Source organism: Larimichthys crocea, chromosome XXII, assembly GCF_000972845.2.
Source record: "Larimichthys crocea isolate SSNF chromosome XXII, L_crocea_2.0, whole genome shotgun sequence".
NCBI classification, from domain to species: Eukaryota; Metazoa; Chordata; class Actinopteri; family Sciaenidae; genus Larimichthys; species Larimichthys crocea.
This window is the reverse complement of record NC_040032.1, coordinates 22561575-22580269: the sequence shown is the minus strand read 5'-3', so window position 1 is coordinate 22580269 and position 18695 is coordinate 22561575. Positions and strand designations below refer to the sequence as shown.

Below are 18695 nucleotides of genomic sequence, written 5' to 3'. Positions count from 1 at the left end.
GTAGTAATACCTTAATGGAAAAAGTACTATTAATTTATAGTAAATAGTAATACTAGTTTATAAGTTAGTATATTGATATTGATATTGATATATTGATTTTTTTTGTTTGTTTTTTTTATGTCAAAACCTTTCATGGTTCCAGATTCGCTGCTTTTCCATTGAATGATTTGTATTTGTATTTTGGGTTTCTTACTTTGAACTGATGGCACTTTTCCTGAAGTAACATTTTCAATGCAAGACCTTTGTTTGCAGTGGAGTATTATGTAGTACTTTTACTTAAGTGAAGTGTCTGAATTTCGTCACTGATCGTGTAGCTTCTTGATGTAATTTCCTGCACAACAATATAGCTGTACTTTACACTACTGTACTTTGAAACTGAGAATATTTTTGTACTCTAGTAGGATTTTGTTGCAGGACTTCCACTCAGTACTGAAAGAACTACCAATACAACAATTGATCACTAGTAAAAGTAAGAGTACACAAAGAATCTTCATGTGTATATTTCTTGCCTTCTCATTTCTTTCTTTGAGAGTCAAACTCTTCTTCTTCGTCTCCTTTTTCTTCAGCTCTCTTTCGTCTGGGCAGCATTTCAGTAACCTCAGGAATCCGTGTGGAAAATTAGGACCACGTGTGCTGCAATCATCATCTCATCCCAAAGACTCTGTCACATATTCCCATGTGCATGTCCAGATTTTAACCCTCAGTCTCTTCACTTATATCAAGCTCTTGATGTGTTTTTTGTTTTTTATGCATATGACAACTTTGCATTATTTTTGTAGGAAAATCATTTTGGTGTCAGTATCAACCAGCCAAAACATGCATCGGTCCAATATATCCTCTGAATTTTTTGGGGGGTATGTGGGGAAAAAGTGTGATCACTTTCACATGTGGAGAAGCTCAACTTTACTTTGAGACCATGCACAGATCCAAATACACTACTGTTGAATGTGTTTTTGCCTTTTACTCTTTAAAGACAATTTAAGTTCCAGTCCTTTTTGTCAAACATACGCCTGCAGGATTAATAAATAGTGCATTCAGATGGAGGATTATCTGCATATTTTCCAATGTGTGTGTGTGAGCTGATTGGCCTGGCCTGAATATCCTTTACAAAGAGACTCCATGCCCAAAATCAAAATAAGATCAAAATAACATTAACATTCTAACCACTAAAAATCTTTGTAGCAGTTTTTTTTAGCAGTGTTTAAAGAACATGATTTCCCAGAAGCCTCACGAGACGTTTGCTGGTTGAACATCATGACTCAACAGAAAAGGAGACTCCATGAAATAGTCTGTGGTTAGTTCATGTCTGACACACAGTGTTAGGTAGGACAGGATTATATTTAATTTTTGATTGTGACTAAAACATGACATTTTAAAATAATGGAACAAACCGCAACCTCTGTGGCCGTGAAGTGAAGCCAATGCAGAAGTGCCTAAAAACGGCCACTTGAGGCTGGCTACAGAACAAGTCAATCTCCGTAAGACGACATAACAGCAGAATTATTGTTTACAGCCTGGTACAAAAAAACAGTTTTGGTCACTATAGTTCATTTCTATGTTTATAACAACCGTACTGAGTCTGAATTTCTATATAACTCACCAGTTTAAATTGTATTAAGGCTGAAAGTTATGCATAATTAATAGCATAGATGCTTTGATTGGCAGGTTTGTGCTGCTTCCGGGAGGCAACGGAGGTGTGTCACTGTGAGTGACATCCATGGTTTATACTGTCAAAAATGTATGTAAATATGAAAAACACATCTACCATATGAGTGCTGCACTTTTCCCCTGAGGGAAAAAAAACAATGTTGAGTCAAGATAGACGGTTCAGTTGCTCCAAAACAGTTTCTGTTCCTGCCAATGTCACCATCACTACCACTACAAAAACTTGCAAAACAACAATGTCTTTGTCATAAATGTATTTTATCTGCATTGAAAATGTTTTGAGATGTTTAAAGAGAAAAAAGGAATCTTTGTGGACTGTCAGATAACCTTCTTCAGCAGTTATTGATACAGCATGATAATAAAAACCCAATGTTTGTTTTCATTCTGAGAAGAGAAGTAAGAATGAGAAGTAATTCTCGGTTGTATTGTGTCCTGAAAAATCATCTAATCTGATGGTTGAAATCTAAAGTGTGTTTTAAGGATGTCAAAATGAAACATGGAGCTGGAATATCCATGGAGCATTGGGATGTTTTTGACCAAATGAAATCACAAAAACAGAGATGTGTTTTGTTTCATTGTCGTGTTTATTTCATTTCACACAATGATATTTGATTTCTTAAAAAACAATCCTTTGGTAAAATATCTGTATCGTCAGTGTGTTTGTATATCCTGTGAGATTATTTCAACATGAAAAGTAAAGAATCGTGTCAAATCAAATCAAATCAAATATCCTCTCAAATATCTGCCCCCACAAACGCAAAGCAAACATTCCCTCCTAGGACCTGCTAAGAGTGTGTGTGGGTGGGTGTGTGTGTTATTTCAGGGCCTTGGGGTTGACCACCCTGCCGATAAAGAGCAGCGCCCCCGACGCTTCATCCCGGATCAAGAAGAGGAAGGGGCGGTCCACTCGGTAGACCAGGTGGCTTGGCGTTGAGGTGATGCTAGGGTACTGGTTCCCCTCGGGGGCTGTCTCCATGACGACCTTGTGTTTGACACTGCTGAGCGTGGCAGCCTGAGTCGTGATCTTCTCCAGGCCTGTGTCCGCTAGCCATTCATCAAGACCTGAAAGGAATGAAGGAGGAGAAAAGGAAGGAGGAGATGAAAGAGAAAGAGTAGGAAGGAGAACAAAGCACCACGAGAAATTGAAGAGAAGAAAGTGAAGTAGAAAAAAAACGATAGTCAAATAATAATGTGTATAAAACTACAGTGTTCATCGTGATGAAGGAACTACAGTGTGGCTTATTATTGTCTTTTTAATGGGTCTCTATGTAGTTATTAGGATAAGTCACTGTTGGTTTGGGTCTTTTTTAGGGTCTCAGTTAGTGTTGACTTGTCTAGCTACTGCAACAGCCTGCGGGTATAATATATACAAAACTTACAACTTTCATTTGGAATATAAACAGATATGGATAGAAACTTTTTGAAATACTGGTACTTTATTTGCAGGTTTTTCTCTGCATGTCAGAGTTGGACTTACCAAGGTCGCCAAGCAGAGGCAGCAGGTCTGTGGAGTAGCTGAGTTTCATTGAGGGCAGAGTGAGGGACACCTTGGCAGGAAGGAGCGTCATGGAGAGATCCTGAACGAACTCGGCGGTCAGACTCTCTTCCACCAGGGTCATGTTGGTGGTCACATCATCAGGCAGGAAGATGAACATGCTGACATCGTCCTGCATCTGGATCTGAGCGATCTGGAGAAGGGGAAATCGTTCAGGAGAGCTCTTAAGAAGTCGACTGGAGTTCATCACTCAAGCATCAAAGGCACATCTGGTACATCTGTTGCCTTTTAAAGGTCACATACTGATGACAAACACTTACCGTGCAGCTCAAATCTGAGTCTGCACCCATCTTCACAGGGTAGTTATCCTGTTGCATCATGGGAATATTGACAGGAGCCGCACCTTCCACTTGGAAGTTCTCCGCTGGTCGACTCTGACCAAACCGAGTCACCCACTTCCCTGTTTTTCAGACAGAAACCTGTGTCATTCCTCAGCTGGATACTGAAAGTCCAGTCCAGTATTAGGCAGCTTTTCTTTAAATCTACAAGAGTGTTTAAGCATCAAAAGATATTTTGTGAATTGGACATACCTTTAAAGTAGGCGGCACTCACAGTGTTCACTCCAGAGGTTCGGGGGAAGGCTGAGGTCAGGAAGCGCTGTACTTTCCCGCCTGTCTCCTGAGCTACCCAGGTGTTGATTTCGGCCATATCTCTGTTTACTCCCTGAAATGCTTTGGGACGAACTCCATACTGCTGCTCCACAAGAGTGAAGAACTCCTGCTTCAGACGAAGTCCTGAGAAAAGACGGTTTAATCAGTCAGTTTCAAGTTCTGACCAGCACAAATTAACATTTTGATTATTGATATATTGATTTAGTGTGAAGGAAAATATGGGGTCTGTCGTCAAGACATAGTGGCACAAGATTAAAATGCGGAAAAGATTGAAAAGAGCAGAAACAGTGAGAAATTTAAAAAATGTATATATATAAAGGAACAAAGTGCAGTTTTAATGTCAGTCAAAGAAACATGTTAAACATACTGAGAACATGCAGGCATGTTTTGACAGTGCCTGTAAATGTAAGCTCCCAATCAACACTGATGACTACATAATCCCTAAAACTTAATACTCAGACTGACCTTGTCTTTGATGGTACAACATTAACTAATTTTACCCGAGAAAGCATGTTCCAGACTTTAAACTAAACATCTTGATCCTCTTCAGTGATCCTGTTGATGTGTGATTTTGTAGCTTCTCTCTTCTATCTAAGTTTTCCCTGAAGGCTGAGGCTCTTTACTGCAAAGGTTGCAAGTTAAGACGTGTTTTAGTTTAAAAAAAAAAAAAACGTTATTGAAAAGATACAGAATTACATGTGGTTCCCTGATGTTTATCCATTTTCCCAAAAGCCCAAACATGAACTTACGGCGTGCCAGATAGAGGCGTGCAGCAGTGCTCAGGCCTTTGCCGGGCGCTTTGACTGAGGCCACCAGGTCTTTCAGGGTGTTGTGGAGCTGAGGGTCCTGCAGGGTGTGGTAGCGCAGAGCCCTGTACAGCTGTTTTTCAGCACGCTCAGATGCTCCTGGGAGAAGGATCATGTTAAGTGAGTGAACATCTTCTGGTATGATTGAGACATATTTTTACATGTATGGTGGTTACTTCCTTCGTCCACATCAAAGAAGCACCTCATGCAGGTACTTGTCCCGGAGCACTAGGGTTCTGTCTAAAATCTTCCAGCGCACTTTTTTTTTATTGTGCTAAACAGAGGAAAAATAAGCATGTATGGAAAAAGACATTGTGGACCACCTGATGATGGTGTTTTTGGGGAGCAGCAAACAAAACTGAAATAAATTTCAACCAGTTTGGCTGACGGGCCCATACACACCATGGCAGTCAAAACCAAAGCAGTTTGGATTGAGTTTTCAGTGTGTTTGTGTCGTCACCCATGGATAGCTGCGTCAGCACCGCGGACACACTGATGGGGGACAGGAAGATGTTGGACGTGGTTTCGCGGCTTGCCAGAGCACGGAACAGGTTGTAGCCAAAATCCGAGGTTGCGGCGCCCATCTTAGTCTGAGGTGTGGTGAAGAGCTCCACATGTTCCTCCTCTGCAGCTGTCTCCTCGCCTGCTGTCTCCGTCTGGAAGAAAAAGTAGTGTTTCTTATATTGTGCTAGAGAGAATTATGCATTTCCATATATTTTATGTGTAACATAACACCAGACTGCTAACATTGTGGAGGTAACATATGTGGATACCTGAGCCTGACAGAAGCTCAGGACGACTCCAAAAACCAGCAAGAAAGTTGCTCGCTTCATCCTGGAAGACAAACAAGAAAACAAAGTTTTTATATGTTTCACTTGCACAGGGCAGATGTCTTAAGACTCAGCAATGTCTTTCATTGAAGAAATAATGTCTAATTCTAATGTAGTAGGGTGACTGGGGCTAGGATCGTAGATAGTTTCTGTACAGATACCAAAAAAGTTTGATGTGCGGTAGAAACAACAGTTGTTTATTTAAACAATCAGCAATTACAGAGCAATATCATCTAACTACTTGCTTTGTGTCACCTGATGAATCTAAATATTCTCTCTTATTTAGTTGCTTTTGGTCTCCACCATAGACATTATAAAGAATTGACATATCCGTAACATTACCCACAGATTTCTGAGGAGCCGTTTTGAAGCTCAGAGTGTGGTGGCTCTGGCCGCTACCGGCTAATCTAAAGATAGGCAAAGATGTGGATCGTCAGTGGACCTCAGCCTGGCTATATTAAGTTTGTACCAGGTTCAAAACATGTTTATTTCATGTATATCTCTGAAGTTGGGCCTTTTAATATGGCGGCTCATGGAGTTTGACTTGTTCTGTAGTCAGCCTCAAGTGGTCGTTTGAGGAACTGCAGTTTTTGGTAATTCACTGATTGGTAAATCAGTACTCTACACCGCAAGATGCCAAATTCTACGCACTAGTCCTTTAATTGTCAAAGACAAACTAAATCAAATATAATGTGTGACAAGAAAAAGAGAGTGATTGAAATGTGGAAACTGCTGGGGTAAAGAAAAAGAGATGAAATTATCCAAAACAGTAATGAGAGAAAGGTTATCCTCTCTTTGTGGAACTTTTTCATATTTAAAGATAATGATGATGGTCAGAGCCACAGAAAAGATTGTTTTGTATAATTTCAGGAGAATGTCCCAAAATTATACAACCATTTGAAACTCCACCAAGTGAAAGAACATCTGAACGTCATAACCGTTGTTTCTCTTCAAAACAGTTTCCTTAGTAATTATGTGAGAAAATTATAATCTCAAAAAGATTGTGCAGTTTAAAAGTTTACATCTTCATCATCATTTTGGTGCGACTGCAGCTACACACACACAAACAATGTCTCTTTTGTTCTTCTGCACACATCTGGACTTGGTTGTCATGGTTTCACAAAAGCAAAAGTCTGAACCTCAGACCACACACATACACACACGTACACACACACACACACACACACACACACACACACACACACACACACACACACACACACACACACACACACCGTGCTTGATGGGTAATCCAGACGGAGACATCCAAATAGCTCAGAGGCTGCAGTTTCTTTCTCCTGACTTTCACTGAGATTCCAACATCAATAAATGTTGTGATAGTGTACATTTCCTGAAAACTCCATGGAGGAAACGAAAGTAGCTTAAAACCCCAATGAGATGAAGACAAAAGCAAAATAAATTGGTTGTTGAGGTCATGTTTACTTTATCTTTGCCCTCCGATCTGGCTCTTTCATCACACCAGCACTGAATGCAACACAGTTTTCACCAGTGCATGAAGGCAACAGAGGATTTTGGCTAATAAAAGACTAAGATCTATAAGAGCTGCTCTAATTGTGCAGATTTGATCAGTTTCAGCTGTTTTAATGCAGATAAACTGATCAAACCTGTCACTTCAGGTGGTCCAGATCTCACAAAAACTCACAAATGGTCTCTCATAAAGTTTGAGTTATGTTTTCTCATCATGTCAGCAACATTAAACTACAAATCTGACTGATGTGGGTGTCATAATTCAAGATACTGTCCACAAAGACTCTGTTTATGTAATCTCAAGTACTGTTGCATCACTTCATCTCAGAGGTGTTTAAAGTCTGAACAGGCCTGATGGAGACCTACAAAGTCCTGCAGTAGACTGAAGATGAACAGCTGACAGCAAGCAGAAACGTGCTTCCTGCAGTAACTTGTCTCTGATACTCACAGGAATGTTTTCTCATTGGCTGCTTATCAACTTTCTGATAGGGATTTTTTAAAATTATTCCACAGAAGCTTGGCACTAAAGTCTTTATAACCCCAAACAACCTCTGTGTCTTTGTGAAGAACAATAACTTTCAAATATATGACACGGATTTAATTAAAAGTAGTATAAATTTGAGGAAATCTGTGTTGAGACAGAGGACTGACCCTGTTTCTGTTCCACTGACCCTGCGGTAAAATCTATTATATAAACTGCTCGGTGCAGCTGTGATTGATTGTGTTTCTTGGCACAGAGCAGAGATGGAAAAGCTTAAAGAGAACTGGAATAAAGTGCATGTTTCTCACAGTTACAATGATTGTAAAATTATCTTCATGGAGAATCGATGTTAAACTCTCTGCAGGTTCATCGAACATTTATTTATATGTTTAATTTTGGACTCAAACCTGCAGCCTGAACCTGAGAACCTCTTCGACATCATGCAACAATAAATTAACGATAACTTAATTGCATGAACGTTAAAAACAAAGAAAACGTCAAAAAGTTGTGCGTAAAAGGGCAAAATGATCAATAAATACCATAAAGGCACACTCACCTCTTCTCTGCTCTCAGATGGTCCACGTCGCTCAGACTCTTTCTGTCTCTCACTGCAGATGAGACGAGTCTAGCCCTGTCGACGCCCCCTGGCCCTGCGCCCACAGCGGCGCGCGTCCACGTTGCTGCCAACGAGGCGCGCAGGACAGTCAGAAGTTGGGGGATTAGAGATGAAGAAACTTTGCAGCCAAAGACGGAAGACTCGAAGTCAGGGTGGGTTGTGTAGTTTACAGATACAGCAGTTATTTGAGGTGTAAGTGCACCAGTACAGAACCTGTTCCCATGTCCCTCCTTTGATCATTGTTAATTCCATGTGGTAATGTTTAGGCTGATTTTACTGGATGGAACAGTAAACATAAAGATGAGAGAGGAAACTTTACAGTCTCCAGAAATCCCATAATAACCTGAAAGCTCTTCCTGGATCCACTATAAGGTGCTCCACAAGGACCTCTGAATAACTAAATATAATCAGTGAAAGGTTTTTTGTGCTGAACTTCCCAACAAGAGTTTACCTTAAAGGTAGTAAGAACTGAGTTGGAATGGGACTTCTAACAAAAGATGTGAGTGGTGGCAACTGGACTTGGTGCCTGCAACAGCCCCTGCTGCGGAAAGAAAAAAATGTTTCTTCCGATTAAAGAAATGGTTACCAAGTGGAAACAATGGCCCAACCAAGGCTAAATCTCCACAACACAACAAGTCAAAATGGAAGAAACCTCTTGGATGGGAGGTGAAACGTCTTCATGGATTCAACCACCAACCATCTTGTTGCCCCAGATTTAGCTCTTCTCAAAGAACATTGTTAGTTACATGTCCCTGAAGGAGGAATTTATGGCAAAAGGTTACAAGTTAATAGAGGAGCCGCTGTTCTCTCTATAATGATTGTACATTTCACAGCTTTCTTTTTTTCAACTGAAACTGAAGTATTGTTTCACTGATTTGTGTCAGTCTGGTAAAGAGATGACATTTTGGGAAATGCTGGGATTTCTTTCTTCTTTTAAGTGAATGCTCTTCAAGTTTCTTCCAAACAAATTCTTTAAAAAAGAAAACATTTTCTAAACTCTGTCAACACAAATACACTTTTAGTTTTATTTTCCACGACTGAATACCAAATTAAAATAATCAAATTGTAGACAAAACATCTGCAAAGAAAAAAAGACCTTTAAACATTATAATGCACAACTTGTTTAATATGAAACATGTTTCCTTTCTGGGGACTTTCTATGTGTGTCTTGCATTCAAAAGTCTTATAAGTGCATTATAAAGTTACTTAGCACTGTATTTTAACATTTTCATCACATCAGAAACAAGTCTGATCAAACCTAATCAGTCTGGTAAAGTGACATGACAGTATACAAATATGAATCCTTAGAGTTTTTAGTATTTCAAATTGTTGTCCCTTTCATATAAAACTCAGTTCCGATCACTATAATTGTAGTATATTTGTATTTTTCCATGTTGAACTGCAATGCATTTTAAACGAAAGTCCAAAATGTTCGTCCTCTGCTGCTCTGAATCTACTTTAAAGGAAATGTTTGACAGTTTGGGAAAAATTCTTTCTTGCAGAAGTAAATACAACAATTGATACTGTCACTGTGGGTTCATCACAACCTCATGACATCAAGATCTCCGCAATACCACAATTAATCATTTTCTCATTTTTATACAGATTAAACAAACCAACTATAAAGTGTTAATTAGTGAGTCTTACAGGTGCTCTAAGGCAGTCTTTAGCTAACCGGTTGCTTGCTGCAGCTTCATATTTTCCCGACAAGCATAAAAGTCGCATCAATGTGTTCATCTAACTCTTGGGATATCTCCGAACATGTCAAACTATTCCTTTGATAAGTAAGATTTGATGCAAGTACAGAGTGCTCTGGTCTGGGCCAGGTTCATCTCACTGTTACTTCTTCACATCACTGTTCTCCAGTCCCTTTACATGTTGTGGCTGCTCCCCCTCACCAGCAGGGGCATTACATGACTGCATGTTGCTGCCCTCTGCCTCACTGCACAACCTGTTGCTGTGTTCGCTATTCTCCATAACGGGTTGGTCGTTCATGGTGTGGTTGCTGTGAGAATCATCATTGAGCATGGGGTCATTGTCAGGGGCAGGGTTTGTGACAATGCCCATGAAGATGGGGACCAGAGACACATCATCGACAAGGGCAAAAAGGAAGGGAGAGTTGACTGCGAAGAGGGAGATGGAGCGCATGGAGGTTATGACAGTGGTGGCAGATGCCTCCACGCCTTCCTCGCTGAGTTCTATCGTGCTGGCGTGGCGGACACCGGTCACCCTCAGAGGTTGGTCGGAAATCCCAGAAAGATCAGGACCTAAAAACAGAGAACCAAGACCTGATAGAGAGAGAAAAAGAAGTCAGAGTTACAAACTTAGGAGTCAGATATACTCTGCAGAGTCCATGTGGACACTGTTTGAAAAGGGTTAAATTTGGGTCTGCAGAGTCCATGTGGACACTGTTTGAAAAGGGTTAAATTTGGGTCAGCTGGACTTGGTTTTATAACGAGTATTATATTTATATAAAATTTGCTATTAAGAACAAACAAGGAAGGCAAATGGTTGTTGGGAGTCTGGGTAATTTAATTAATGAAAGGGGTGTGGTTTAAGTAATTTTTGAATTTTGTCTCATCATTGAAAGGACTGCAGACAAGGGTAGACTTGATGTTCATTAAATCACTGATTGATTGATGCATCGGCACTTTAGAAAAGTAGCAATTTATCACACTGATTCTCCAGACTGGGAAATTCAGGCTACTGTGAATTGACCACTTGTGTCTGCATAATGTGTCCAGTGTATTATAGAGTCCTGAAACATGTGACAATACACAGTGTGTTGTGCTTTATCTGTTTGAACATGACAGCACCACCTCAAGTCCACAGTATCCCTTCTGTCTTAGTGAAGCTAACACTCTCACCCATGCTGGTCAGTGCTTCCTGGAGCTCCTGGCGGAACTGTAGCTTCACCTTGGGTAAATTGACCTGCATTGTTTTTTCCTGAGGTAGGCGTCTGTAAAGGTCGGAGATGTTCAGTTTGTGAAGTATTGATGACACGTTTCCACTGCCCGGCAAAGGCATGACAATTAAGAAGCTGGTGTTTCCTTTGAAGGGAAAACTGGCAACCTAAAGGAGACAGAATTTTTCTTTTATTTCTTTTATTTCATATGGACAAATAGACTTCCCTTCAGGTACTCAGGCTTACTCCCATAGTCCAAAGACATGCACTTAATAGGTTAATAGGTTGGTGACTCTAAAGTGTGAATGTGAGTGTGAATAGTTGTTTGTTCTATGTGCCCTGCGATGAGATGGCGACTTGTCCAGGGTGTACCCTGCCTCTCGTCCTAAGTCAGCTGCGATAGGCTCCAGCCGTAATGTGACCCTGATGACAATAAGCGGTTACAGATAGTTGATGGATTGACAAATAGACTACAGGAACATATAGTAGTAAATATGTGAAAGAATAAAATGAAATACCATGAGAGAGTTACCATGAGGAATATACACCTAACTTTTATATAAAGGTAGGTGTATATGAGTGACCATGGCCACTTGAAAACTTTTTTTTATAATTTGCCATTCTATCAGAGTTAAGTATTAGACCACCTTAAACATAGTTCAACAGATTAACCATGGGTGGCAGCAGGCTAAGCAAAGTTGGCCAAACATCCTTCTCCGTTACCATTCCTTCAGCCACTTCTAACTCATCCTGGGGGATCCCAAGATGGGATGTAAAGTTGGGTGTCCATGATTTTGATGTAGTCTTGCCATGTCCACAGATCACTTTTACAAACTAAATCTAAATTAGTCCTCAGTACAATTACTACTTTTAGTACTCTAGGACATATAGATGGAAATCTAGACTGCCCGGATCTACTGTAACTGTGTCTGATGACCCTCCAAAAGAGATTTCTTTCTTTCCAATGAGAGCAAACGACTTTGGGAAAAAAACATCATAGATTGCTGTCTAAAAGCCTTGAGAGCATTCCTGGCTCTGCTTGTGATAATGGACAGTATCAGTACTATCATTGATGTACCTATTCCGACACCAGGGTTACCTGTGCTTCCAGTTCTGGATCATGTAGAAGGCGCAGAGGGTACTGGGCAGACTTCATCATGTCCACCGGCACAGAGTTCTGGTTGTCAAGGTAGAACACTCCCTTAGAGGTCACATGAGGGTCAAATCGTGTCTGCCATTCACCTGTAAAACACAGGGGGAAACAAGAACAAATTATTAGTAAGCAAAAGATCAACTTACCTACCTTAATACCTTAATGTTCATGGACAGAATATCAAGGCATGGTGCCTGGTCTGGTGATGTTAGGGTGGCATGTATATTTATTCTTGACTGTTAATTAATCGGATTGTAAGTCTCATCGATTGTTAGGGGTCAACAGTTGCAGTAACAGAGGCTTTAGAAACTAATGAGTTATATAACAAGGCAGAAGCATTCCAACTCTCATTGGCATGAAAACATGGATCAAAGCAATCATCAAGAGCTTACTCAGCAGGTCAGTTGGTTTTTCTCTACAAGACACAAATAGGAAGCCACTGCTTCAAGATCTATCTATATCTATCTATAATTTACTCACACCAAGTTGTGCATCTCCAAGTCAGTCGCATTTTTGCACACTTAATTGTCAGTCTTCAATGATGCTATATAAATTACCATACTGAGTGTTTTTTGGTGGAATGGTTCACCTTTGAAGTACACAGCATTCATCAGCATAAGCACCACATCATGTGGAATACTCTCCAGGAAGTTGGGGATATGACCATTGGTGGCGTTCTCCACCCATTGGTTTACCTCATCCACAGAGAGCAGAGGAACGGGCTGTGATTGGTACCTGAGCAGGACAAAAAAAAAACATCTTTTTACTTTGACAGAAAACATATTCTAACTTAAAGAAATCTATTAGTTGGTATAAATGTAAGAAACAATATATCATTACTGCTTTTACTTGCTCCTATTATCTTAAACATGTGGTCGATTCTGATCATATTGTCATGGCTGTTTATGTCCCAACTTCTCTTTTCTCCTCTAATCTCCTCTTCTCTAATCTCTTCAAGCCTTTCCCTTTGCTTTCAAGTTGCCTGCTTTAGTAAAGACTGTTTATTGTTGAGATATGCAAACTCTATATGTCTCAATGAATCAGCCAATTCAGTCTGAACTCAAAGGATGTTCAAAAATGAGTCTTCATAAAAACCAAACTTGTGAATGTGACCTGATCATGTAGTTGATACCTGTCCAGAGAGTCCTCAAGAAAAGACAACTTCACTTCAAATCCTGATGAAATGAGATGAAATGAAGAGAAAATGGGAAAATAGATGACGGATCTTACACCAAACTTCTTTAAAACCATCACCAGTAATCAATCAATAATCATGAGCACACACCTGGTCTCAGGTACATGCGTGTTGCCACCTCCAGCACTGTGTTTCTGAAATGAGGTAGTAGGCCTCCCAGTATATGATGATAACATGGCAGATTGTCAGCATGAAGGCTCTTCAGAAGTAGCTTTTCTGTCTCATTGCGAGCACCTGAGAGAAAAAATTTAATCTTAACAAATTGTTTCTAATGAATGTACAAGAATATTTATTGAGAATATTTTTTGGAGCAACCAGTTCAATATGAACTGGCTTTACATGCGAGGTAAGACCATGTGGTTATAATATTGTAAATACTCCACAAAATTACTGAGGGTGATACCAGAAGAAAGCTAGTGGAAAGGTCATAAATTAAAAAAGTTATCTTCTTCCCAGCCACTTTTGGACATAGACTCTGCTCATCAGGTTCAGCAGGCTCAACTTCAGGCTGGGCTTTTTGCCTCAAGTGCTCAAAAGAATAGCATGATAGCGAAAAGTTATGGGACTTAGGAATGGTAGGTTTGTTTTGATTTTCATGAACAAACAAAATTAAATTCTGACTGACCTAAGGTGAGGTGAGCGAGAGCAAAGGCGAGGCTGAGAGGTGATAGAATGACATTCGGCTGCTGTGGACCAACAGGAAACTTTTCTAGGAGCTGTAAACCCAGTCTTTCTATGGCGCTCCCTATTGACCTGCGTTCCTTTGGATCAAACCGCGTTCCTCTACAACTATGAACCTCCTCCTCTGTATCCTCCTCTTCACTGACAGGACTGGAGACATCAGGAGTTCCTGTAGTGGGCTCCTCCTGAAGACAGGACACACAGGGTTCAGGGTTGAAGGGTAATGTTCTAATTTCCCTTTAGTGTTTAAAGAGGTAGTTTTCTAGATGTTCTTACAGTCAGTCCCAGACAGCAGAGACAGAGCAAGAGAAGAAGAAGACACAGCTTCATTTCCAAACAACCAGCCTGAAAACACACAGAGACATCATCATAATCACTATAGTTATTACCATAAACATCTTTTAATCTAAATGTGAGACTTATAAGATTGAACTCTTTGGCCTGGACCTGTATGATTTGTAACGTAAATCTGTCTTTGGCTACCAATAACCAAAGACCAAAGAAATCATGTATCTCAGAGGCTTATCCCCAAATTAGAAGATTTGAAAATTGTTATTTTCATGGATTGATGACCACCTGACAACCGTGATGTAGCCACTTGTGAGTTTTGGTCAGCAGCAAAGTTCTCATTTTTGCTTTTAAAGGCAAAGTCTGCATTGTTTGATGAGTGATTGTACAAAGTACTTATCCATAGTCAGTGTATTTCCTACAGTAGACAGCATTTGGCACCTTTACCTTGCTGTTAGACAGATTTTCCATTGGGAAACTGAAATCTCGGCAAAGCTACCAGACCTCATTGACATGGGAGTCGCTAGTACACCAATGCAATGCTTTGGTGATACAAAGTCAAACAATAGTCATACCTAATTGAGGTAACAGTGGTTCTTTAAGGTCATAATAATAATTGATACAAATGCCTCAGATCCCATCAAAAAGACTATGTAACAAGAAGGTAAAGCAGTCAAAATACTCTAAATACAGCATAAACTTGGACTGATATTGATTTTTTTGGACTATGGATAGTACCATAGTACCATATAAAGTACCATATACAACCCCCCTTCAAATGACTCAGATTGTCCCTTTAAGCTTGATGTTTGCACTTGAAAACATCCTAGCATATTAGCATGCTAATATTATCATGTGTGTTAGCATGTTAGCATTAATCTCAAAGTTTAACTAAATCTGATAGAAACTGGTGGTATTGTCATATTAAATTTTGTATGTTGATGCTGCCAAATGAAATCCAAGGATTATTAGGATTCATCCTGTAGGGACCAAGAGTGTCTAGGCCAAATTGTTGCCAAGATATTTTAATCTGGATCAAAGTGTTTGATCAACAGACTAACAATGTCATCTGAGCTACGCTGCTATGGGCATTGGTAATGGTAATATCAATGTACCTGTCTGTCTGTCTAGTAGGTTTAGAGTCAATTGAGGATTCAGATATGGCTTGTGTTTACCAGCAGGCTAAAGGTTACTGTTTCAGAACCTTTTTTTGGCAGAGCTGCAATACACTGAATACACAAGACAGAATACACAGAACTATATGAACTATATGAATCTACAAACACTGTATACATGACCATATACACTCATAAACACACATTTCCATGGCATTGCATGGAATTTCTCTATCTGAGCGCAATTCAAAACACTCTTTCTGGCTCATTATAAACTACAGATTATTTTAGCAGCACTAAAATTAATTGGAAGTAATTTTTCTCCAGCCATCAACACAGAATGGAGTTGAAAAAGGTGAAAGTCAAAGAAGGTCTGAACTCACCTGGCTTTTGTATGATGTGGAGGTAGACGGAGATAAACCAAAGGGGTTAAAATATGGGATTAATAAAATAAGAGTAGAGACAGATATGGGTAACCTTCTCGAGGCTGGACAACATAGTGGCTGGACTCAACAACTGCCACCCCCCTATTGACTGGTTAATAATCAACCCTAAACTGATCTTGACTGTATCTATGCTCACAACAGAAGGTAAAAATGAAGAGACAGGCTATCAGTTTGCTGTAAAAGTCTTTGTAGAGTCATTTAATATTTGGTTGTGAATCCAAACTAGAGGAATCAGATCCATTCATTATTATCAAAATCAACTTACTTAGTCGAGCTAGTTGCCACAGTAAATTTCTGTTCTCTCTTATTCTAAAATGTTCACATAAAGTGATACACCATCATATCTCATAATTATGAAAGAAATCTTCTGTATGCAATAATTATGAACTACAAAATTATAATTATTAATTCCAGATAATTAACATGATTCGAGTATTAAACCAAACAACTAAACTAACCAAACCAAACAAGAAAACTAAACAACTTAACAACAACAACTAAATTATCAATGAAACTAATCTAAACTCAACTAAACCATACAATAAACCAAACATAAACCAGACAACAGAACTAAACTAAAAATAAACAGCCAAACTAATCTAACCTAAATAACTAAACTAAATTTAACCAAACACTAAAACCAATCTAAACTAATCAAAAAACTAAGCTTAAATAAACAAAACTAATATAAACTAAACAATAAAATTTAACTAAACCAAACAAGAAATCACATCTAAACTAACTAAACTAACAACAACTAAACTAATCTAAACTAATAAATCTATAGTAAACTAAACTAGCATTAGCACTAACATCACAGTGAAAGTTGAAAGTGAGTCTCAGTGCTTCAGATTGAAACTGCTTTGTGCACTGAATCGTCCTTCAGCTTTGGGCCTTCATGGCGCTCAACACATACATTCAGCAGACAGAGTGGGCGTGTATTTATCTTGCTCTGACTGCCTGGTTCCAGCTAAACGCCCCCACGATGCAGCTCTGTAACAAACAGGGTCCCTCCTCTGCCTCCGTTCACCCTGATCCTCCTGGTTTCACCACAGAACCACACCAGTCACTGAGAGAATCTGTTTATCTATGAGGCTGATGCCTGTTTTGGAATTTTCTATCATTAGGTTACACAAGGTCACGTGTGGGCCTTGAGGTCCTTGGCAGTATTAGTTGTTTGGCTTTGATTGAGAACAGTAGGTGCCAGTCTATCTCAACACTGTAGTGGCCAGGGTCGAAGAGACCTATTGCTGCCTAATAGATGGCTTGCCGTTGACGTCCCAATCTGTGTAAACAGACAACTGTGTCTCCAGACTAGAATATGCCGACAATAACACCTCCATGAATAAAAACATTCTCTTTGACTAATTCTGGCCATATAGTATTTGTGGTGTTATCTTGGGGTTTAAAGTTTATCCACCAGGATGAGTTGGGCAGAATGTAAGACCGACTCAGGCACTTCTGATGAACTTTGAGAGTGTCTCTAATTCTCCTTGGCCAAGCGTCAATAAATAATACAGCATAAGACATCAGAGGCTCCTGAACACTTTCTTCCTTCCTGATCTCACCAGTGACCTTTGACTTCAGCAATTTCTCCACAACAATGCCCATAGTCAAATTAAAAGCATTGCAAGACACATTTCCCAGGACAATAAAGACTGAATTGAACTGATTTGAACTGATATGAACTTTTCAACTGTGGGACAGCTCAACCCCAGCTTGGACAGATTTTTATGGCAGAAGACTATGCAATAATATTTTAGAAGATAGCGTTCTTCCAACTTTGTGACAACTATTTGAGGGAAGTCTTTTCTTCAGCTTCCAACATCTGGTGGAAAGTTTAAAACCAGAAGAGTGGAGGCTGTTAAAACAATCCAATGACTGGAATGTTCCACTGTCCACGTACTGTTGGCATTGTGGTGTATTTCAGCCCTATTTGCTGGTTGGATAAAAGTAATATGGGACTACAATCACAAACCATCCAGGTCCTCCCACACACCCCATTGCCTCACTTCCAGTAATAGCAGATATTTTGCCAGCTACACACACCTTCTTGACGCTGTAAATCAGTGGTAAATAATTTTATTCAGCCAGTTGCAGGTTTAACTGTCTGATGCAGAAAAAGTTCCATTTAAGGTCTGGTCACAGCAGCATGTGAGGGGAGTCACTACAGGTGAATGTGGTCAAAACTTTAACTCATAGATATCACCATGAAACATTCCCCGTTGAATACTCTCATTAAGAGATTTTTTTTTTTTTTTTGGATTAGAACTTTTCTTTAAAAAAAACATGTTCAAATATGCAAATGAGGGCATTACCTAATGTTAACTTTTGTTGAAATCTACTGACACAAACACCCAAAGTGAAATAAAACAAACACTGGAATTTCTCATGTTGAGTTTACAAACTGTTTATTATTAGCAAGTCATCCTGACCTGAAGCAACCTGTGACATCACACATCCTCGTCTATGCTTCACAGTGGGAACCACACATGCAAATACCATCCATTCACTTTCTCTGCATCTCACAAAGTCACAGTGGTTAGACCGAACAATGTGCTTTGAAATGAAATGCACGACCACATTTTTACACTGGGAGGCAGCAGAGGATAAACTGAAGTCTCACTTCACTGGGTTTGAAGTTTAAACATTCAAACTACTAAACTAAAGAAATGTTTTATTCACTTTTTAATCCATCAAAGCTTGATCACCTGTGTTTTAGTGTGAAAATACTAAACAGGATGTCTTCTCTCTGCTGTCAGTTCCATTTCCTTTGTGTTTCAGTTAATTGAAACTTTATTTGCGCAATGTTTTGATCAGAAAACTTGCTGACAACAACAGATTATAAAACTCTTCTCTT

General features: G+C 39.5%; 2 protein-coding genes across 2 annotated transcripts; both read right to left on the bottom strand.

Moving 5' to 3' along the window:
• Positions 1-2230: 2230 nt before the first annotated feature.
• serpinf1 (serpin peptidase inhibitor, clade F (alpha-2 antiplasmin, pigment epithelium derived factor), member 1) lies at positions 2231-8102 on the bottom strand. Its single transcript, XM_019266873.2, has 8 exons — positions 7993-8102; positions 5411-5471; positions 5098-5293; positions 4581-4736; positions 3751-3954; positions 3481-3620; positions 3143-3353; positions 2231-2727 (listed from the first exon to the last, which is right to left on the bottom strand). The coding sequence occupies exons 2-8, from the start codon at positions 5468-5470 to the stop codon at positions 2480-2482; spliced, it is 1215 nt and encodes a 404-aa protein (XP_019122418.2). The 5' UTR covers position 5471; positions 7993-8102; the 3' UTR covers positions 2231-2479.
• Positions 8103-9157: 1055 nt separating this feature from the next.
• LOC109140327 (alpha-2-antiplasmin-like) lies at positions 9158-15991 on the bottom strand. The gene is made up of 9 exons (XM_019266880.2): positions 15773-15991; positions 14263-14331; positions 13931-14171; positions 13396-13539; positions 13243-13285; positions 12700-12845; positions 12057-12199; positions 10920-11124; positions 9158-10340 (listed from the first exon to the last, which is right to left on the bottom strand). The coding sequence occupies exons 2-9, from the start codon at positions 14314-14316 to the stop codon at positions 9892-9894; spliced, it is 1425 nt and encodes a 474-aa protein (XP_019122425.2). The 5' UTR covers positions 14317-14331; positions 15773-15991; the 3' UTR covers positions 9158-9891.
• Between the last annotated feature and the right edge of the window lie 2704 nt (positions 15992-18695).

Excerpts from the sequence above, each read along its gene's own strand:
- serpinf1 (XM_019266873.2), bottom strand. The coding sequence starts at position 5,470 with ATGAAGCGAGCAACTTTCTTGCTGGTTTTTGGAGTCGTCCTGAGCTTC. Across the intron at positions 5,294-5,410 it reads TGAGCTTCTGTCAGGCTCAG|ACGGAGACAGCAGGCGAGGA; the intron begins GTATCCACATAT and ends TTTTTCTTCCAG. Across the intron at positions 4,737-5,097 it reads GCTGACGCAGCTATCCATGG|GAGCATCTGAGCGTGCTGAA; the intron begins GTGACGACACAA and ends TCCTTCTCCCAG.
- LOC109140327 (XM_019266880.2), bottom strand. The coding sequence starts at position 14,316 with ATGAAGCTGTGTCTTCTTCTTCTCTTGCTCTGTCTCTGCTGTCTGGGA. Across the intron at positions 14,172-14,262 it reads TCTGCTGTCTGGGACTGACT|GAGGAGCCCACTACAGGAAC; the intron begins GTAAGAACATCT and ends TCCTGTCTTCAG. Across the intron at positions 13,540-13,930 it reads TCTCGCTCACCTCACCTTAG|GTGCTCGCAATGAGACAGAA; the intron begins GTCAGTCAGAAT and ends TTTTTCTCTCAG.